Source organism: Coregonus lavaretus, assembly GCF_964263955.1.
Source record: "Coregonus lavaretus genome assembly, chromosome: 9".
NCBI classification, from domain to species: Eukaryota; Metazoa; Chordata; class Actinopteri; order Salmoniformes; family Salmonidae; genus Coregonus; species Coregonus lavaretus.
The window spans coordinates 28,708,916-28,731,569 of NC_139996.1; the positions used below are offsets into that span (position 1 = coordinate 28,708,916).

Here is a 22,654-nt window from a genome sequence, read left to right on the forward strand (position 1 = left end):
GTCGGGGTAGGAGATCTTCGTTAACAGAGGTGATCCCCAGACCCTATTGGTCCAGTTCTTCTCTCTAACTCTGCATGTGTTCAATGGTGCTTGTATGTGTTCTTACCTCTTTGCAGTGGGTAACGTGGACCCAGGTTGCTCTTTCTGCTATTCTAATGGCAAAGGCAGTGACCAATATAACCTGATAGGGCCCTTCCCAACAGGCCTGCTTCCAGTTTTTCTTCTTTAGGGACTGGATGCTCACCAGTCACCTGGTTAGATAGTGGGTCACCTTCTCCTTTAGTTCACTTGTGGGGCACAAAACCTCTGACATACGGGTGTGGTTAATAAACCATCTTCACACGTGTTCAGCTCTCAATTTCTATTTCTGACTGCATTCTCTTTCTAGACTGTATCTAAAAAAAATGTTTTAATTTTTAATTTTTAAAGTATTTTGTCCTCTCCTTCGTATATATTTATTATTTAATCCTACCATCTCCTATAATCCTACCACCCCCCTTTTGACACATGTTTTGCCCATGTGTCAATATTACCACCTACCTAAACAATCACTTAGGTAATATTGGTAATTTATCATCCAATTGCCATCCCTTATTTATTTTTGAGACTGTCCCTTGCTTCTTCATTGCTCCTATCTTCCTTTTCCTACTTACAAGGCATGTAGAGGTCTGTAATTTTTTATCATAGGTACACTTCGACTGAGAGACAGAATCTAAAACAAAAATCCAGAAAATCACATTGTATGATTTTTAAGTCATTAATTTGCATTTAATTGCATGACATAAGTATTTGATCACCTACCAACCAGTAAGAATTCCGGCTCTCATAGACCTGTTAGTTTTTCTTTAAGAAGCCCTCCTGTTTTCCACTCATTACCTGTATTAACTGCACCTGTTTGAACTCGTTACCTGTATAAAAGACACCTGTCCACACACTCAATCAAACAGACTCCAACCTCTCCACAATGGCCAAGACCAGAGAGCTGTGTAAGGACATCAGGGATAAAATTGTAGACCTGCACAAGGCTGGGATGGGCTACAGGGCAATAGGCAAGCAGCTTGGTGAGGAGGCAACAACTGTTGGCGCAATTATTAGAAAATGGAAGAAGTTCAAGATGACGGTCAATCACCCTCGGTCTGGGGCTCCATGCAAGATCTCACCTCGTGGGGCATCAATGATCATGAGGAAGGTGAGGGATCAGCCCAGAACTACACGGCAGGACCTGGTCAATTACCTGAAGAGAGCTGGGACCACAGTCTCAAAGAAAACCATTAGTAACACACTACGCCGTCATGGATTAAAATCCTGCAGCGCACGCAAGGTCCCCCTGCTGAAGCCAGCGCAAGTCCAGGCCCGTCGGAAGTTTGCCAATGACCATCTGGATGATCCAGAGGAGGAATGGGAGAAGATCATGTGGTCTGATGAGACAAAAATAGAGCTTTTTGGTCTAAACTCCACTCGCCGTTTTTGGAGGAAGAAGAAGGATGAGTACAACCCCAAGAACACCATCCCAACCGTGAAGCATGGAGGTGGAAACATCATTCTTTGGGGATGCTTTTCTGCAAAAGGGACAGGACGACTGCACCGTATTGAGGGGAGAATGGATGGGGCCATGTATTGCGAGATCTTGGCCAACAATCTCCTTCCCTCAGTAAGAGCATTGAAGATGGGTCATGGCTGGGTCTTCCAGCATGACAACGACCCGAAACACACAGCCAGGGCAACTAAGGAGTGGCTCCGTAAGAAGCATCTCAAGGTCCTGGAGTGGCTTAGCCAGTCTCCAGACCTGAACCCAATAGAAAATCTTTGGAGGGAGCTGAAAGTCCGTATTGCCCAGCGACAGCCCCGAAACCTGAAGGATCTGGAGAAGGTCTGTATGGAGGAGTGGGCCAAAATCCCTGCTGCAGTGTGTGCAAACCTGGTCAAGACCTACAGGAAACATATGATCTCTGTAATTGCAAACAAAGGTTTCTGTACCAAATATTAAGTTCTGCTTTTCTGATGTATCAAATACTTATGTCATGCAATAAAATGCAAATGAATTACTTAAAACTCATACAATGTGATTTTCTGGATAAAAATTACAGACCTCTACATGCTTTGTAAGTAGGAAAACCTGCAAAATCGGCAGTGTATCAAATACTTGTTCTCCCCACTGTATGCCAGTGGCGGTCAGTGCTGTTTAAGATGAGGGAGGACAATTTTTTTTCATGAGCATGGCCTTATTTCTATTACAGCATATTGGTTGACTCTCATTCATATTCCATTCACCCAGTTCAATCTAACAGTGATAGGTTTAGGCTACTACATGATACTCAAATGTTCCCTTTTCCCACCATGAGGTTGCTACAACCTAGCCTATGAATGAAAGTTTACAGCGTAGGTGCACACAGGTCGAGAGACAAATGTGAGGTTTCAGACAGTGACATTCAGTACCGCCTTGCACACTCTTGCCTGCATCTAGCTGAAATAGGGTGTAATCATTAGTACAACAGTTGCAAACGAGAGTTTCTATTGGACAAATTCAGGTATGTTTATCCCCGTTTTGTTCCGTTTGCTTTCGATTAAAAACCTTTTTCAACAGAATAGGCGGAATGAATACACCCCTGATAACGTGTAAACACAGTTCACTTTCATAGCAGCCACGTTGAATTCCTTCTCGCATCCATGCGCTCTCCTCATCTCACCTCTTCCCTTCGCTTGTGGACTTCAATGCACAACACATCAGCTGTATGTGACCAGGCAAAATAACCTTTCCAAAACAAACCGCTACACACAGCCTACATTGTTGTCACCATATTAGCTAAAGTAACGTCATAGTCAGCATAGCTAATAGAACTAACGCATTAGTAAACCCGCTACAATCATGCAGTGACGTTAGTGTACAGTCAGTAAGCAGTTATACCGGCGGGCCCAGGTTGCAATAAATGAGTAATACCAAAAACGTACCTTGACTTGGAAGAGTTCCAGTGTTGTGTTGGAAAGTCATAGCCAGCTAGCTAACATAGTATCCCTCTGTTTGAGCAGGGTGTTTCAGTAGGCTAAACTAGCTAGCTGCATTTGCTAGCTAACTAAGTGGGGGAAAAAAGAGAATCTCTTGCTTCTCCTTAATTTTGGAATAAATTAATTTGTTCAAAACTGTTTTCTTTCTCTCTCTTTGAGTCAACTACACACCACATTTTATACACTGCAGTGCTAGCTAGCTGTAGCTTATGCTTTCAGTACTAGATTAATTATCTGATCCTTTGATTGGGTGGACAACATGTCAGTTCATGCTGCAAGAGTTCTGATAGGCTAGAGGACGTCCTCCGGAAGTTGTCATAATTACTGTGTAAGTCTATGGAAGGGGGTGAGAACCATGAGCCTCCTAGGTTTTGTATTGAAGTCAATGTACCCAGAGGAGGACCAGCTGTCCTCCGGCTACACCATGGTGCTACCCTACAGAGTGCTGTTGAGGCTACTGTAGACCTTCTTTGCATAATAGTGTGTTTTATTTGGTGATGTGATTATATTTAGGATAGTTTTTATCTAAAAAGGATAACTGTCTAAATGTTTTACAATTTACATTTTTATGAAATTCACTGAGGAGGATGGTCCTCCCCTTCCTCCTCTGAGGAGCCTCAACTGTTTTATGCACTGTACAGCCTTACCTATGGATCTTGGGTCCATGAATTGGGGTATCAGCCTACTCTATGACATCCACAGATTACAATTCTGTAGAGTTTACACAAATAGTAGTGTCGTAGCTCATATTAGGGAACTTGAACTGTGGGAAATCGCCTCACTATACAGACTATTGTGCGTATTGAATGTTCATATTGCAATGTATTGCCTTACCTATGGATCTTAGGTCCATGAAATGGGATATCAGCCTACTCAGTGACATCCACAGAACACAACTGTGAAGAGTTTTCTTACTGCAGGACTTTGAAACCAGTGTGAAATGAGCCACATTAAAGGGAAATCTATGTGAAAGTGGCATGTTTCTTTGTAGTAAAAAATATAGAGAAAGATAAGTGTTTCCAATGACACCATCAACCAATTAGTAGGCAATGTCTACTCACAATTGGTCAAAATCACACGATGCACACGAACACTGATGTAATTGGAAACACTGATCTTCCTCTATCTTTTTTACTACAAAACATAGAAACACACCATTTTCACATATGTTTGATGTTGGGGTGGGGCTGGAGATTATGAATATGAAGTTACATTTTTTTCTTTAAGCGCACCAGTCAACCTACTATGTATTGAGTCTAATCAAATGTTATTTTTTTCATGCTTTGCAAGTAAACACCAAGTGTAGACTAACAGTGAAATGCTTACATACGGGTCATTTTTTAACAGTGCAGAGTTAAAGATAAAACATTTAATTAAAAAAATATAAATAGTGACGCAGGGAATAACAATGACGAGTACAAATAACATGGCTATATACAGGGAGTACCAGTACAGAGTCAATGTGCAGGGGTACGAGGTAATTGAGGTAGCTATGTACATGTAGGTAGGGTTAAAGTGACTAGGCAACGGGATAGATAGTATTAGCAGCAGTGGGTAGCCATTTGATTAGCTACAGTTGAAGTCAGAAGTTTACATGTGGTCCTCTGTAGCTCAGCTGGTAGAGCATGGCGCTTGTAACGCCAAGGTAGTGGGTTCGATCCCCGGGACCACCCATACGTAAAAATGTATGCACGCATGACTGTAAGTCGCTTTGGATAAAAGCGTCTGCTAAATGGCATATTATTATTATTACATACACCTTAGCCAAATACATTTAAACTCAGTTTTTCACAATTCCTGACATTTAATCCTAGTAAAAATGTGCTGTCTTAGGTCAGTTAGGATCACCACTTTATTTTAAGAATGTGAAATGTCAGAATAATAGTAGAGAGAATGATTTATTTCAGCTTTTGTTTCTTTCATCACATTCCCAGTGGGTCAGATGTTTACATACACTCAATTAGTATTTGGTAGCATTGCCTTTAAATTGTTTAAATTTGGTCAAACATTTCGGGTAGCCTTCCACAAGCTTCCCACAATAAGTTGGGTGAATTTTGGCCCATTCCTCCTGACAGAGCTGGTGTAACTGAGTCAGGTTTATAGGCCTCCTTGCTCGCACACACTTTTTCAGTTCTGCCCACAAATGTTCTATAGGATTGAGGTCAGGGCTTTGTGATGGCCACTCCAATACCTTGACTTTGTTGTCCTTAAGCCATTTTGCCACAACATTGGAAGTATGCTTGGGGTCATTGTCCATTTGGAAGACCCATTTGCGACCAAGCTTTAACTTCCTGACTGATGTCTAGAGATGTTGCTTCAATATATCCACATAATTTTCCTTCCTCATGATGCCATCTATTTAGTGAAGTGCACCAGTCCTTCCTGCAACAAAGCACCCCCCACAGCATGATGCTGCCACCCCCGTGCTTCACGGTTGGGATGGTGTTCTTCGGCTTGCAAGCAACCCCCTTTTTCCTCCAAACATAACAATGGTCATTATGGGCAAACAGTTCTATTTTTGTTTCATCAGACCAGAGGACATTTCTCCAAAAAGTACGATCTTTGTCCCCATGTGCAGTTGCAAACCGTAGTCTGGCATTTTTATGGCGGTATTGGAGCAGTGGCTTCTTCCTTGCTGAGCGGCCTTTCAGGTTATGTCGATATAGGACTCATTTTACTGTGGATATAGATAATTTTGTACCTGTTTCCTCCAGCATCTTCACAAGGTCCTTTGCTGTTGTTCTGGGATTGATTTGCACTTTTTGGACCAAAGTATGTTAATTGCTAGGAGACAGAACACGTCTCCTTCATGAGTGGTATGACGTCTGTGTGGTCCCATGGTGTTTATACTTGCGTACTATTGTTTGTACAGATGAACGTGGTATTTTCAGGCGTTTGGAAATTGCTCCAATGGATGAACCAGACTTGTGGAGGTCTACAATTTTTTTTCCTGAGGTCTTGGCTGATTTCTTTTGATTTTCCCATGATGTCAAGCAAAGAGGCACTGAGTTTGAAGGTAGGTCTTGAAATACATCCACAGGTACACCTCCAATTGACTCAAAGTATGTCTATTAGCCTATCAGAAGCTTCTAAAGCCATGACATAATTTTCTGGAATTTTCCAAGCTGTTTAAAATGACTTGTGTCATGCACAAAGTAGATGTCCTAACCGACTTTCCAAAACTATATTTTGTTAACTAGAAATTTGTGGAGTGGTTGAAAAACGAGTTTTAATAACTCCAACCTAAGTGTATGTTAACTTCCGACTTCAACTGTATATAGCGGTCTTGTTTAGCAGATTTATGGCTTGGGGGTAGAAGTTGTTCAGGGACCTGTTTATTCCAGACTTGGTGCACTGGTACCGCTTGCCGTGCCGTGCAGAGAGAACAGTATGGCTTGGGTGGCTGGAGTCTTTGACAATTTTTTGGGCCTTCCTCTGACACCACCTGGTATAGAGGTCCTGGATAGCAGGGAGCTCTGCTTTCTTGGACCTAACTTGCTTACCACTTTGTCCATGTGGTTTCTTCCATCACAGACTCCATGAAATGATGACCTCTTCCTAAATATTTGGTCAAATTATTAATTTTGTGTATGGTTTACTAGAGACAAGGGTGGCTCAACATACTCTTTTGGCTCAACTTACCCTACTCTCCCCTACTAGACTTTAGTTGAGAAACCAGCTGCTTCAAAGACACAATGTAAACAATGATGGGCTAGGGCGGCAGGTAGCCTAGCGGTCAAGAGTGTTGGGCGATTAACCAAAATGTCGTTGGTACGAATCCCCGAGCCAACTAGCCAATCTGTTTATGTGCCCTTGAGCAAGGCTGTGGGTGTCACAGAGTAGGCTGATACCCCAATTCATGGACCCAAGATCCGTCTAATACATCCACAGAGCGATTTCAACAGATTATTTTTTTGTGTGTCAAATTAACTAATTGTTGTCTTTTGTTGTTAAGACAACATGCCAACGTGCCAACGTTGTTTAGCATTATCTAGTCCAAATATGGCATGATTCAACTATTTGAGGCGGCGAAAAGAGGGAATGTGGACGAAAATGCGCTTGTATGAAATGACTCTCCTTCACTGGTTGCCACTAGCTTATATATATTAGTGCCTTCGGAAAGTATTCAGACCCCTTGACTTTTTCCTCATCATTTCACTCACTAGCCTACTGTCGCTCTGGATAAGAGCGTCTGCTAAATGACTAAAACGTCATAAATATAACACGAAAGAGGAATTATCCCGAGTTAGGGGAGCCGTACAGTTACCCAGCTGCTATCGCTGTTTATTCATTTAGAGTTCTAGTCATAAAGATAGTCTCAGTCAGTAGCTATCTTTCCATTAACTTGTCCAGTGATTTTTTTTTTGACGATATTTACAAAGTTCCAGATTGCCAGCTGTTGCAAGCGCCACCAACTGAGGCATACCGGACAGATGAAAGAAATAATAATTAGAGTCCTACAGTTACCCAGCTGCTACCTCAGTTTATTTTATCTTTAGTTTATAGTTTATAAATGGGGAGGATTAATGGTCTCTTTGTCTCCCCCCTCTCTCAGAATAAACTGCTTATTCCAACCATGAGTTCAGAAAATGGTTAGGTGACAGTTTTTGGTATCAACTGAGATTAAGAGAAAAAACAATATAACATTTGCTCCATTCTCAAAATTTGAACTAGATGCTCCCGAATTAAGTTCTCTCCAAGATTTGCTGTAGTCTCAACAGTTAAAGCACTGGTTTAAATCATTCACAGATTATTAAATTACTTAGCTAGTTGTAGCAAGGAGTAAGACCCATAAAACCAATATTACAAAGTATTATTGTTATTATGACACTGACCGATATCTGCCATGTTTGTCAAACATTAGTGAAAACAAAACTTTAAATGTACCACCCACCTTGTCTTACTAACTTAGGGTCAGATTCACTGAGTAATTATTTAAGATTGCCTTAATAACTTTACCTCTCTCTCTCTAACTGAAGGTGTCAAGTTTGTGGATGAGCAAAGGGCTGAGCTAATTCAGAGGGTGACCATGGTGATTCCCATAGTAGATGAACTGATCCAGAGAAACATGCTTCATAAAGAAATGTACAATACGATCCGTGATGGCAGGCCCTGCCAGGAACAGATGAGACTGCTTTACGAGATACTATGTTCAGGAGGAACAATGGTGAAAGCAGCCTTTTATGAGATTCTTTTTGAAAAACAATCTCATCTAGTCCAAGATCTGGGTAAGAGGCTCTGTATATGTTGTGTTTTTTATTGACCATTTGACTTTTATATGTTGCACATATTGTTTGTTTTAAAATATTTGTAGTGAACAATATTGTAACTAGGGGTGTAACGATCCATCTACTACATCGATGTATCGATTTATATTCCTATGATCCAACTACATCGATCTGTGCTCGGCGAGTTGGCCTTTTGGACAACATATATCAATCTAACATTGTTTTAAAATGTAATAAATCGATTGTATCGATACTAGGAAATAACCCATTGGATTTAAGCACGTCAGACTTTATATGGATGTTTTTTCTTAGCACTTTTAATGATAAAGGCTTTAAACATTACTCGATTCAGTCTGCCTATCCGTGACGTCATCGCCCCGCGCCAGCAGCAGCGCAAAGGCGCAAAGACAACAAAACATAGCATGGCGGACGACAGAGGAGAAGCCGACGAGCGAGAAATTATCAAGCCACCATTGCGGTCCTTACAAGAAACAGGAATCTAGGAAACTTCACCTGCACTGTCCAGTATCCAGGTATTTATTTCAGTCACACTGGTTGAATTTTTGCCTAAAAGGTTACTGAATCGATTTCAAGTCACTGAATCGTTTCGGATCGTATCGTTCTAAATGAACCAATATCGTCCTTGAATCGTATCGACAACCACGAATCGTGATACAAATCGAATCGTTGTTAAAACGAATCGTTACACCCCTAATTGTAACATATTCTATTTGTGTATAAAAGACTGAGAAACAGGTAAGGACAATCTACTTGTATCTGTCTGATATAAAGCCAGTGAGGAGCCCATGGAGGGCCTCGTTCAAATCTCACGGAGTCCCACTGTGGTGAACAGGCTGTCTGGGGTCCTGGTGAGAGCTGAGTGAATGGGCGGGATAATAAGAACAATACTAATTATTATTATTATTATTACACATTTTCAGAAAGCAACAAAAATACATAATTATTATTTATTACTTTCTGGAAATGTGTCTTACACATTAACATCCCAATACAACAGCATCACCACATAAAGTACATAAATACATACACCAATGTAAATCACAAACAATATTACAACAAAAACATCACAAGTGGATACAATTCATGGAATAAGTTATAGTTCCTACAGTTTAGTTCATGGGAGGGGGGAGGGTGTTGTTGGGCAGAGTTATTTGTTTAATTAAATTGGTTGTAATGAACCCCCCTCCTATCTCTGTGTTTCCTAACAGCACTGTGCACAGGCAGCAGTGGAGGACAGTGAGGGGCTGTCAAAGATGAAGGTTGTTTCACCTCCTGAACCCAATACCAGAGAGGAGTTCTTGAAATGTGAGTAAATATCAAGGCAGGAACTCTGTCCTTCTACATTGTCTCTGACACAATGACCCTCCTCCACAGAGTCCAGACCACATTCACTCAGCCCCTCTACCCTGGATTTTGGGTTGGTCCTGGTTATGGATAATCTCTGAAGATACTGACACCAATTTAGTAAAGAAACATAAAGTTGTATCTACACTCATTGACTTTCAGTGTGTTCATAAATATCATACAGTCTTTTTCAGCCTGACACAATAACATAATCATTTTATGAAAACAGTAATACAATCTACTAGTGAGTGCACTATTGAGAAGATACAGTCCATTTCACTCAAAGGGGTTTACTATTAATGTTAGACATCAGCTTTATACAAGCTCCATTGACAATGAGTTGTTTGCATTGTTTGTTGAAATAAATTATATGCAATCTGATGTATCTCATGGAATGGATGTTTCTTTTGTAATATATGTTTTGTTGAGTTGATTGTTAAATTACATTTACATTTACGTCATTTAGCAGACGCTCTTATCCAGAGCGACTTACAGGAGCAATTAGGGTTACGTGCCTTGCTCAAGGGCACATCGACAGATTTTTCAACCTAGTCGGCTCGGGGATTAGAACCAGCAACCTTTCGGTTACTGGCACAACGCTCTTAACCACTAAGCCACCTGCCGCCCTGTCGATCCACAGTCACAGAGCTTTGACTTGAATGGGTATGGCTGTTCTAGTAAATCTCATTCAATCTCAAAATTACAATGCATTACAAGAAAGTTCTCTCTTTCTATGTCTGTGACAGACCACTTATATCCCCTCTGCTGGCCAGACCTGGTATCTGATATGTGAGTTCACAGATCCGGGAAGTGAAATGTTATATAGGTCAGTGGGAGCCACTCCTAAGCCTACTCCTCAGCACGAATAGAAACAAACCTTATCTCGTCAGCTCAGCCTGCTTGTGTTTCAAAATGGCAGAGGCCATGGACTCGATCAGTTGTTTAATCTGTTTGGAGATACTGAAGGATCCAGTGACTATTCCCTGTGGACACAGCTACTGTATGGACTGTATTAAAGGCTACTGGGATCAGGATGTCCAGAAGCTTCTCTGCAGCTGCCCCCAGTGCAGACAGACCTTCACCCCAAGGCCCGTTCTGAACAAAAACACTATCATGGCAGAATTGGTGGAAACAATGACAGAAATGAAGATGCAGAAGGAGAGACTCAAGGTGAGTGTTGACCATTCACATGTAGCTTATTGATTTAGCAGATTCCTAAACTAAAGCCAATGAGGAGCCCATGCAGGGCCTCATTCAAATACCACTGAGTCCCACTGTGGGGAATAGGCTGTCTGGGGTTCTGGTGAGAGTTGAGTAAACGGGCACGTTAATATTATTAATAATAATACAAATAATAAATATTATTTGTCTCTTTTTTTATGTGTCTTGCATGATCTCAACAGCACAGCATCAACATATTTAGTGCTTAAAAGGATAGTTCACCCAAATTACAAAAGTGCATGTTGATTTCCTTACCCTGTAAGCAGGCTATGGACAATGTATGATGGCAATCTATGCTTTGGTTTAGTTTCCCTAGCACTTTTTCCATATGCTAACGTTTTAGCATTCGTGGCACAAATCATATTCAAGTCATGGTACCGATATTAGCATTTTCTGTGCATTATGTTCAAATCATCTATAAGTGACTTTGTTAAGTTTCACAATCAATTGTTCATACTTTTGGATGATTTGGACATGATGCGTGAAAAATGCTTCTATCGGTACCATGACTTGAATGGTATTTGTACCACTAATACCAAAAGGTTAACGTTAGCATTTGGAAACAGTGCCAGGGAAATAAACCACAGCATGGATTGCTGTCATACCTTGTCCATAAACTGCTCACTACAGGGTTAGGAAAAGCAATATATCGTTTTGTAATTGGGGTAAACTATCCATTCCAATAAATACACCAATGTAGATCACAAACAATATTACAACAAAAACATCACGTGGATACAGTTTGTGGGATAAGTTATAGTTCCTACAGTTCAGTTCATGGGAGGGGGGAGGGTGTTGTTGGGCAGAGTTATTTGTTTAATTAAATTGGTTGTAATGAACCCACCTCCTCTCTCTGTGTTTCCTAACAGCACTGTGCACAGGCAGCAGTGGAGGACAGTGAGGAGCTGTCAAAGATGAAGGTTGTTTCACCTCCTGAACCCAATACCAGAGATGAGTTCTTGAAATGTGAGTAAATATCTACACACAACTATAAATACGGTTTCACTAGCCTGCCTGACCCACACAAAAATGCGTGCAGGTTTACAGACACACACAAACACAATGTTTTATTTCAAAATTATTTCAGATTCCTGCCAGCTCACATTGGACCCCAACACAGCTAATAGATATCTGCATCTGTCTGAGGGGAACAGGAAGCTGACCAGGAGTGAAAATGCTGAGTCCTATCTTCACCATCCAGACAGATTTAACTTCTATTGCCAGCTGTTGTGTAAAGAAGCTTTGTCTGGAACCTGCTACTGGGAGGTAGAAAGGAGTGGGAGCAAGTGTAAAGTTGCCGTGTCTTATAAAGGGATCGGCAGGATAGGAAACGGAGTGGATGTTAGCTTTGGACGCAATTATCAGTCCTGGGCTTTGGTCTGTGATCCGTCTAGCTGCTCTTTCAGGCACAATAATATCAGTACTGATATCCTTACCCCCTGCTCCTCCAGAATAGGAGTGTACCTGAACCACAAGGCAGGAACTCTGTCCTTCTACAGTGTCTCTGACACAATGACCCTCCTCCACAGAGTCCAGACCACATTCACTCAGCCCCTCTACCCTGGATTCTGGGTTGGTCCTGGTTATAGATCATCTCTGAAGATAATGACACCAATGTAGTAAATAAACATAACGTTTTATCTACACTCATTGACTTTCAGTGTGTTCATAAATATCATACAATCTTTTTCAGCCTGACACAATAACATAATCATTTTATGAAAACAGTAATACAATCTACTAGTGAGTGCACTATTGAGAAGATACAGTCCATTTCACTCAAAGGGATTTACTCTGTTAGACATCAGCTTTACACAAGCTCCATTGACAATGAGTTGTTTGCATTGTTTGTTGAAATAAATTATATGCAATCTGATGTAGCTCATTGAATGGATGTTTCTTTTGTAATATATGTTTTGTTGAGTTGATTGTTAAATGGCTGCTGGTCCACAGTCACAGAGCTTTGACTTGAATCGGTATGGCTGTTCTAGTAAATCTCATTCAATCTCAAAATTACAATGCATTATAAGAAAGTTCTCTCTTTCTATGTCTCTGACAGACCACTTATATCCCCTCTGCTGGCCAGACCTGGTATCTGATATGTGAGTTCACAGATCCGGGAAGTGAAATGTTATATAGGTCAGTGGGAGCCACTCCTAAGCCTACTCCTCAGCACGAATAGAAACAAACCTTATCTCGTCAGCTCAGCCTGCTTGTGTTTCAAAATGGCAGAGGCCATGGACTCGATCAGTTGTTTAATCTGTTGGAGATACTGAAGGATCCAGTCACTATTCCCTGTGGACACAGCTACTGTATGGACTGTATTAAAGGCTCCTCGGATCAGGATGTCCAGAAGCTTGTCTGCAGCTGCCCCCAGTGCAGACAGACCTTCACCCCAAGGCCCGTTCTGAACAAAAACACTATCATGGCAGAATTGGTGGAAACAATGATGGAAAAAAAATACGAAGAAGAAAAAGAAGATGCAGAAGGTGAGACTCAAGGTGAGTGTTGACCATTCACATGTAGCTTATTGATTTAGCAGATTTCTAAACTAAAGCCAATGAGGAGCCCATGCAGGGCCTCATTCAAATACCACTGAGTCCCACTGTGGGGAATAAGCTGTCTGGGGTTCTGGTGAGAGTTGAGAAAACGGGCACGTTAATATTATTAATAATAATACAAATTATTATTATTATTATTTATTTTTTATGTGTCTTGCATGATCTCAACAGCACAGTATCAACACATTTAGTGCTTAAATGGATAGTTCACCCAAAATACAAAAGTACATGTTGATTTCCTTACCCTGTAAGCAGGCTATGGAGAAGGTATGATGGCAATCCATGCTTTGGTTTAGTTTCCCTAGCACTTTTTCCATATGCTAACTTTTTAGCATTTGTGGAACAAATCATATTCAAGTCATGGTACCGTTATTAGCATTTTCCGCGCATTATGTTCAGATGTTCAATTAGTTGAGTTTCAAAATCAATTGTAGATACCTTTGGATGATTTGGACATGATGCGTGAAAAATGCTTATATCGGTACCATGACTTGAATGGGATTTGTACCACTAATACTAAAAGGTTAACGTTAGCATTTGGAAACAGTAGTGCCAGGGAAATAAAACCAAAGCATGGATTACTGTCATACCATGTCCATATACTGCTCACTACAGGGTTAGGAAAAGCAATATGTCATTTTGTAATTTGGGTAAACTATCCATTCCAATTATCCATTCCAATAATTAGATTTCAAGGCACACTTAACCAGCATGGCTACCACAGCATTCTGCAGCGATACGCCATCACATCTGGTTTGGGATTAGTGTAACTATCGTTTGTTTTTCAACAGGACAATGACCCAACACACCTCCAGGCTGTGTAAGGGCTATTTTACCAAGAAGGAGAGTGATGGAGTCCTGCATCAGATGACCTGGCCTCCACAATCCCCCGACCTCAACCCAATTGAGATGGTTTGGGATAAGTCGGACCGCAGAGTAAAGGAAAAGCAGCCAACAAGTGCTCAGCATATGTGGGAACTCCTTCAAGACTGTTGGAAAAGCATTCCAGGTGAAGCTGGTTGAGAGAATGCCAAGAGTGTGCAACGCTGTCATCAAGGCAAAGGGTGGCTATTTGAAGAATCTCAAATAGAAAATATATTTTGATTTGTTTAACACTTTTTTTGGTTAAAACATGATTCCATATGTGTTATTTAATAGTTTTGATGTCTTCACTATTGTTCTACAATGTAGAAAATAGTAAAAATAAAGAAAAACCCTTGAATGAGTAGGTGTGTCCAAACTTTTGACTGGTACTGTACATATATGGACAAGCAGTGACAGAGCAGCATGGACTAAGATACAGTAGAATAGTATAGAATACAGTATATACATATACATTTTTATAGTGGAGATCAAGTTTATAAAGTGCCTGACTGGGTTGATGAGACAGTGGATTGCGCAGTCAGATGGAACAGTGTAAATAGGCATTTTAATGTCAGATTTAGCTGGTTGTGACTTGTGGAATTGCCACTGCTGGAATGCGGTTTTAACCAATCAGCATTCAGGATTAGACCCAACTGTTGTATAATAGGTAAATAAGGCCTTGCAATCAGCTTCGAATGGTTTGAAATTCAAATGATCACAATCTACTGTCACAGAGATTTGTTTATACCTCAACAATTCTCTTCCTGCACCACCTCCACTACCTTCGGTATCTTGGGCTACTTGCTTCATGCACAAGGTGAATATAAAATACACTTTTATTTTACTTTCTCGATTGACATAATGAAACTTTTCAGATGCTTTACATTTGGAAAACTATAAACAGAAAGCGTTTTGTCATGGTCTGATAAAACCATGCATATAAAACGAATTACTTTTCATGGATAGTTAAATTGCGACAAATGATGGTGTAAACGGTGTTTTTCAAATAAATGATGATTGCCGAATACTTTTGAAGATAGGCCTATGCGGGGCACATGATGTAGGTTAATCACATTACTGTAAGCTCCACTACACATTTAATTATAAATGCCTACTGCTTGCAAAATAATGTTTTTATACTAAAAATAATATTTATTTGCAGGACAAGGATTGTCCTGAATTTCAAAAATGCCTGAATAGGGAGCAATGGTAATGGCGTCTTTTTATAGGCACTAACTCCGCCAAGGTTCGTTGGACAAAGCCTATGGGGAAATTAATGGGAGTTTTTTTTAGGGTTTTTGAATAAACGCCCAAAATAAGGTCTGTGGTAAACACAGGCTTAGTATATCTTATAGGTTTTGTAGTGTACGATATAATCTTCATCAGCTAACGTCACCTTTTGTGAATTTTTAAAAGCATATAAAGACTTCATAATTCATAAAGGTCATGTTAACTTATTGATATTATCTCATAAAACAAAAGGTATAATATCTCCTAAGCCTGTGTTAACCTCAGACCTTCTTTTCGGCGTCTATCCCCAAAATATTATTTCCCCATTCATTTTCGCCATTGGAATGGCTAAACGAACCAGAGGTATCTCATTTCCGGGTTTTAGGACACTTCAACCACTACATTTTTATTCGACACTCGTTTTTTGTGTTCGTTGTGACATCATTACCTACAGCTGTTTTCATCGACACAATATGGTTCAGTGGACAATTGTCGCATCTATTTTCTATGCGAACTTTGTAAATGTCGTCAAAAAAATCACTGGGCAAGTTAATGGAAACATAGCTACTGACTATCTTTATGACTAAAACTCTTAATGAATAAACTGCGATAGCAGCTGGGTAACTGTATGGCTCCCCTAACTCGGGATAATTCCTCTTTCGTGTTATATTTATGACGTTTTAGTAATTTAGCAGACGCTCTTATCCAGAGCGACAGTAGGCTAGTGAGTGCATACATTTACCACAATGGAATCGAACCCACAACCCTGGCGTTGCAAGCGCCACCAACTGAGGCATACGGGACAGATGAAAGAAAGAGGATTTAGAGTCCTACAGTTACCCAGCTGCTACCTCTGTTTATTTTACCTTTAGTTTATAGTTTATAAATGTCTCTTTGTCTCCCCCCTCTCTCAGAATAAACTGCTGATTCCAACCATGAGTTCAGAAAATGGTTAGGTGACAGTTTTTGGTATCAACTGAGATTAAGAGAAAGAACAATATAACATTTGATCCATTCTCAAAATTGGAACTAGATGCTCCCGAATTAAGTTCTCTCCAAGATTTGCTGTAGTCTCAACAGTTAAAGCACTGGTTTAAATCATTCACAGATTATTAAATTACCATAATAAATTAGACCCATAATACCAATATTACAAAGTATTATTGTTATTATGACACTGACCGATATCTGCCATGTTTGTCAAACATTAGTGAAAACAAAACTTTAAATGTACCACCCACCTTGTCTTACTAACTTAGGGTCAGATTCACTGAGCAATTATTTACGATTGGCTTAATAACTTTACCTCTCTCTCTCTAACTGAAGGTGTCAAGTTTGTGGATGAGCAAAGGGCTGAGCTAATTCAGAGGGTGACCATGGTGATTCCCATAGTAGATGAACTGATCCAGAGAAACATGCTTCAGAAAGAAATGTACAATACGATCCGTGATGGCAGGCCCTGCCAGGAACAGATGAGACTGCTTTACGAGGTACTATGTTCAGGAGGAACAACGGTGAAAGCAGCCTTTTATGAGATTCTATTTGGAAAACAACCTCATCTAGTCCAAGATCTGGGTAAGAGGCACTGTATATGTTAAGTGTTTTTTATTTGACTTTTATATGTTGCACATATTGTTTGTTTTAAAAATATTTGTAGTGAACAATAATGTAACATATTTTATTTGTGTATAAAAGACTGAGAAACAGGTAAGGACAATCTACTTGTATCTGTCTGATATAAAGCCAGTGAGGAGCCCATGGAGGGCCTCGTTCAAATCTCACGGAGTCCCACTGTGGTGAACAGGCTGTCTGGGGTCCTGGTGAGAGCTGAGTGAATGGGCGGGATAATAAGAACAATACTAATTATTATTATTATTATTATTATTATTATTATTATTACACATTTTCAGAAAGCGACAAAAATACATAATTATTATTATTATCGTGGATTGTGTCGCTTTCTGGAAATGTGTCTTACACATTAACATCCCAATACAACAGCATCACCACATAAAGTACATAAATACATACACCAATGTAAATCACAAACAATATTACAACAAAAACATCACAAGTGGATACAATTCATGGAATAAGTTATAGTTCCTACAGTTTAGTTCATGGGAGGGGGGAGGGTGTTGTTGGGCAGAGTTATTTGTTTAATTAAATTGGTTGTAATGAACCCCCCTCCTATCTCTGTGTTTCCTAACAGCTCTGTGCACAGGCAGCAGTGGAGGACAGTGAGGGGCTGTCAAAGATGAAGGTTGTTTCACCTCCTGAACCCAATACCAGAGAGGAGTTCTTGAAATGTGATTAAATATCTACACACAACTATAAATACGGTTTCACTAGCCTGTCTGACCCACACACAAATGCGAGCAGGTTTACAGACACACACAAACACAATGTTTTATTTCAAAATGATTTCAGATTCCTGCCAGCTCACATTGGACCCCAACACAGCTAATAGATATCTGCATCTGTCTGAGGGGAACAGGAAGCTGACCAGGAGTGAAAATGCTGAGTCCTATCTTCACCATCCAGACAGATTTAACTTCTATTGCCAGCTGTTGTGTAAAGAAGCTTTGTCTGGAACCTGCTACTGGGAGGTAGAAAGGAGTGGGAGCAAGTGTAAAGTTGCCGTGTCTTATAAAGGGATCGGCAGGATAGGAAACGGAGTGGATGTTAGCTTTGGACGCAATTATCAGTCCTGGGCTTTGGTCTGTGATCCGTCTAGCTGCTCTTTCAGGCACAATAATATCAGTACTGATATCCTTACCCCCTGCTCCTCCAGGAGTAGGAGTGTACCTGAACCACAAGGCAGGAACTCTGTCCTTCTACAGTGTCTCTGACACAATGACCCTCCTCCACAGAGTCCAGACCACATTCACTCAGCCCCACTACCCTGGATTCTGGGTTGGTCCTGGTTATGGATAATCTCTGAAGATACTGACACCAATGTAGTAATGTGTACATAAACATCATGCAATCTATTTCAGCCTGACACACTTAACATCATTATTTTATGATAACAGTAATACAAACTACTGGTGAATGCACAACATGTGCACTACTGCTAAAATATTAACAGTCCACAGTCCATTTCAGTGAAAGGGATTGATTATAATGTTAGACATCAGCTTACACAAGGGCTTGCATTCTTGGTTTCATCATTGAAATAAATTACATGCAATCTGATGTGGCTCATGGGATGGTATGTATCTTTTTAATGTCAATTTTTTTGGGTGATTGTTAAATGGCTTCCGGTCGAACCATCATGGAAAGTTGACTTGAATGGGTATGGCTGTTCTAGTAAATGTAATTATATGGTTGACAATCTCAAAATTACAATACATTATAAGAAATGTCTCTCTCTCTCTATGGCTATGACGGACCACTTATCCTCTCTGCTGGCCAGACCTGGTACCTGATATGCGAGTACACAGATCCAGGAAGTGAAATGTTATAGGTCAGTGGAAGCCACTTCTACTCCTCAGCGCAAACAGTAAACAAAATGTACACTATGTGTACATAACATTAGGAACACCTTCCTAATATTTGCCCTCAGAACAGCCTCAATTCGTTGGGATGCTGGCCCATGTTTACTCCAATGCTTCCCACAGTTGTGTTAAATTGGCTGGATGTGCTTTGGGTGGTGGACCAATCTTGATACACACGGGAAACTGTTGAGCATAAAAAACCCAGCAGCGTTGCAGTTCTTGGCACACTCAAACCGGTGCGCCTGTCACCTATTACCATATCCTGTTCAAATTCAATTAAATTTTTGGCCTTGCCCATTCACCCTCTGAATGGTACACATACCCAATGCGTGTCTCATTTGTCTCAAGGCTTAAAAATCCTTCTTTAATAAGGATCAGACCCTTTTTTTCAATTTTCACCTAAAATGACATACCCAAATCTAACTGCCTGTAGCTCAGGACCTGAAGCAAGGATAAGCATATTCTTGATACCATTTGAAAGGAAACACTTTGAAGTTTGTGGAGTTAATGTAGGAGAATATAACACATTAGATCTGGTAAAAGATAATACAAACCAAAAAACATGTTTTATTTATATTTATTTTTAATCGTCTTTGAAATGCAAGAGAGAGGCCACAATATAATAATGCAGTTTAGGCGCAATTTTGGCCACTAGATGGCAGCAGTGTGTATACAATGTTTCAGATTGATCCAGTGAAGCATTGCAATACTGGACTATTTTGTATAAAGTCTGCCCAAATGTGCCAAATTGGTTAATTGATCAATTTTCAAGTACATAACTATAAAGTTAGTCGAGGTAATATGTACATGTGGGTAGAGTTAAACTGTCTATGCATAGATAATAAACAGAGTAGCAGCAGCGTAAAAGAGGGGGTGGGGGGCAATGCAAATAGTCTGGGTAGCCATGATTAGCTGTTCAGGAGTCTTATGGCTTGGGGGTAGAAGCTGTTAACCTCTTCATCACTAGGCACCTGGCTAAAGTGCCTGCCTCGAAAATGCATGCCCAAATTGAATAGAGTATATCTCCAAAACGACAAGGGCTATCAACATAATCTTGGTAGCAAAAGGTAACACATGGGAGATGTATCTTGAAGTGAAATAATTAATGTGGGTATTACTGTGTCAGAGGACATGAAGCTAGAACACAGCATAAATTGGGAGGTTTTGATTCCGCCTGAAAGTAACTTCAGGTTTTATAGGGAATAATTTATTGGACTTATGCAGCTGCGGGCTAAACACTATGGGACCATAGCCCAATATCTGATGAGTACTTATGTGAAGTTTGATGCCAATAAAGTAAAGTAAACCAAAGTTGTAGGGGTTTTAGTTGAAGTATGTTTAGGCGGATTACCAAATGGAGACATTTGGGTAGATTTGGGCACCATCAGTGCCATTTGACTTTTATCAGGTACCAGACAGCAAAAGGCATTTAATTTCACTAACATACAGTGGGGAAAAAAAGTATTTAGTCAGCCACCAATTGTGCAAGTTCTCCCACTTAAAAAGATGAGAGAGGCCTGTAATTTTCATCATAGGTACATGTCAACTATGACAGACAAAATGAGGGAAAAAAATCCAGAAAATCACATTGTAGGATTTTTAATGAATTTATTTGCAAATTATGGTGGAAAATAAGTATTTGGTCAATAACAAAAGTTTCTCAATACTTTGTTATATACCCTTTGTTGGCAATGACGCAGGTCAAACGTTTTCTGTAAGTCTTCACAAGGTTTTCACACACTGTTGCTGGTATTTTGGCCCATTCCTCCATGCAGATCTCCTCTAGAGCAGTGATGTTTTGGGGCTGTCGCTGAGCAACACAGACTTTCAACTCCCTCCAAAGATTTTCTATGGGGTTGAGATCTGGAGACTGGCTAGGCCACTCCAGGACCTTGAAATGCTTCTTACGAAGCCACTCCTTCGTTGCCCGGGCGGTGTGTTTGGGATCATTGTCATGCTGAAAGACCCAGCCACGTTTCATCTTCAATGCCCTTGCTGATGGAAGGAGGTTTTCACTCAAAATCTCACGATACATGGCCCCATTCATTCTTTCCTTTACACGGATCAGTCGTCCTGGTCCCTTTGCAGAAAAACAGCCCCAAAACATGATGTTTCCACCCCCATGCTTCACAGTAGGTATGGTGTTCTTTGGATGCAACTCAGCATTCTTTGTCCTCCAAACACAACGAGTTGAGTTTTTACCAAAAAGTTCTATTTTGGTTTCATCTGACCATATGACATTCTCCCAATCCTCTTCTGGATCATCCAAATGCACTCTAGCAAACTTCAGACGGGCCTGGACATGTACTGGCTTAAGCAAGGGGACACGTCTGGCACTGCAGGATTTAAGTCCCTGGCGGCGTAGTGTGTTACTGATGGTAGGCTTTGTTACTTTGGTCCCAGCTCTCTGCAGGTCATTCACTAGGTTCCCCCGTGTGGTTCTGGGATTTTTGGTCACCGTTCTTGTGATCATTTTGACCCCATGGGGTGAGATCTTGCGTGGAGCCCCAGATCGAGGGAGATTATCAGTGGTCTTGTATGTCTTCCATTTCCTAATAATTGCTCCCACAGTTGATTTCTTCAAACCAAGCTGCTTACCTATTGCAGATTCAGTCTTTCCAGCCTGGTGCAGGTCTACAATTTTGTTTCTGGTGTCCTTTGACAGCTCTTTGGTCTTGGCCATAGTGGAGTTTGGAGTGTGACTGTTTGAGGTTGTGGACAGGTGTCTTTTATACTGATAACAAGTTCAAACAGGTGCCATTAATACAGGTAACGAGTGGAGGACAGAGGAGCCTCTTAAAGAAGAAGTCACAGGTCTGTGAGAGCCAGAAATCTTGCTTGTTTGTAGGTGACCAAATACTTATTTTCCACCATAATTTGCAAATAAATTCATAAAAAATCCTACAATGTGATTTTCTGGATTTTTTTCCCTCATTTTGTCTGTCATAGTTGATATGTACCTATGATGAAAATGACAGGCTTCTCTCATCTTTTTAAGTGGGAGAACTTGCACAATTGGTGGCTGACTAAATACTTTTTTCCCCCACTGTATGTGTACATTCCATCAAAATACAACTGTTTTGATGTTGTTTCCCATGTTCTCCCAGACCTCTATACGTGTTCCCATTGAAATAAACAATACAATGGGAAAGTTTGACTCCAAACTGAGCAGATTTATTAGAAACTATAAACAACAAATTTAAAAACAAAAATTACACACATCCCAAAACTATAAACAATGATATGGTGTCCTTGGGTGGGTTGTCACACAAAATGTAGACCCTTTTTTCTCTTCTATTATGCCACCTATCTTCTTCTTCCTCCCCGACTCTTGGAGTGGCAAGCCTACCTCCACCACGCTGACTTGGATGCGCTGACTTTGAGAAAGCTTTTCCTTTTCTTTTGGGTTGAGGGCTCTTTACAGGGGACTCAGTGTCCGATGAAGACCGTGGCCGAGGGCGGGGAGCAGAAGTGTCTAGACAAGCGGCCAGGCTGAGGAAGAGGAGGCTCTGCCTGAGGAAGGGGAAGCTGTGGCTGAGGAGGCAGATGCTCTGGCTGTGGCTCATACCCCTATAATCATCTTCACTGTGCAAACAAGACAAAAGAGTGTAGTGTATTGACAATATGATGGTGTTAAATGTTTTTAAATGGAACTGAAAGAATGTTGATTTTTGGTATTAAG

At 40.5% G+C, this 22,654-nt stretch overlaps 2 protein-coding genes across 3 annotated transcripts; both read left to right on the top strand.

The window, feature by feature from the left end:
• The first annotated feature begins 10,426 nt into the window (after positions 1–10,426).
• LOC311134722 (tripartite motif-containing protein 16-like) lies at positions 10,427–12,695 on the top strand. The gene is made up of 3 exons (XM_084168493.1): positions 10,427–10,766; positions 11,687–11,783; positions 11,905–12,695. Exons 1-3 carry the CDS (start codon positions 10,509–10,511, stop codon positions 12,435–12,437), a joined length of 888 nt encoding a protein of 295 aa, XP_084024619.1. The 5' UTR covers positions 10,427–10,508; the 3' UTR covers positions 12,438–12,695.
• A 1,928-nt stretch (positions 12,696–14,623) lies between these two features.
• LOC311134755 (E3 ubiquitin/ISG15 ligase TRIM25-like) lies at positions 14,624–19,296 on the top strand. 2 transcript variants are annotated; one of them, XR_014613718.1, is made up of 4 exons: positions 14,624–15,059; positions 16,799–17,047; positions 17,685–17,781; positions 17,903–19,296. XR_014613718.1 is itself a non-coding variant. In XM_084168535.1 (4 exons), exons 1-4 carry the CDS (start codon positions 14,954–14,956, stop codon positions 18,322–18,324), a joined length of 789 nt encoding a protein of 262 aa, XP_084024661.1. In that variant the 5' UTR covers positions 14,935–14,953; the 3' UTR covers positions 18,325–19,284. The 2 variants fall into 2 exon arrangements, 1 of the variants encoding a protein (XP_084024661.1); XM_084168535.1 differs by having other exon boundaries at positions 14,935–15,059; positions 16,799–16,962; positions 17,903–19,284.
• The last annotated feature ends 3,358 nt before the right edge of the window (positions 19,297–22,654 follow it).

Excerpts from the sequence above, each read along its gene's own strand:
- LOC311134722 (XM_084168493.1), top strand. The coding sequence starts at position 10,509 with ATGGCAGAGGCCATGGACTCGATCAGTTGTTTAATCTGTTTGGAGATA. Across the intron at positions 10,767-11,686 it reads TGCAGAAGGAGAGACTCAAG|CACTGTGCACAGGCAGCAGT; the intron begins GTGAGTGTTGAC and ends GTTTCCTAACAG. Across the intron at positions 11,784-11,904 it reads CAGAGATGAGTTCTTGAAAT|ATTCCTGCCAGCTCACATTG; the intron begins GTGAGTAAATAT and ends AAATTATTTCAG.
- LOC311134755 (XM_084168535.1), top strand. The coding sequence starts at position 14,954 with ATGATCACAATCTACTGTCACAGAGATTTGTTTATACCTCAACAATTC. Across the intron at positions 15,060-16,798 it reads CTACTTGCTTCATGCACAAG|GTGTCAAGTTTGTGGATGAG; the intron begins GTGAATATAAAA and ends CTCTAACTGAAG. Across the intron at positions 16,963-17,684 it reads AGATGAGACTGCTTTACGAG|CTCTGTGCACAGGCAGCAGT; the intron begins GTACTATGTTCA and ends GTTTCCTAACAG.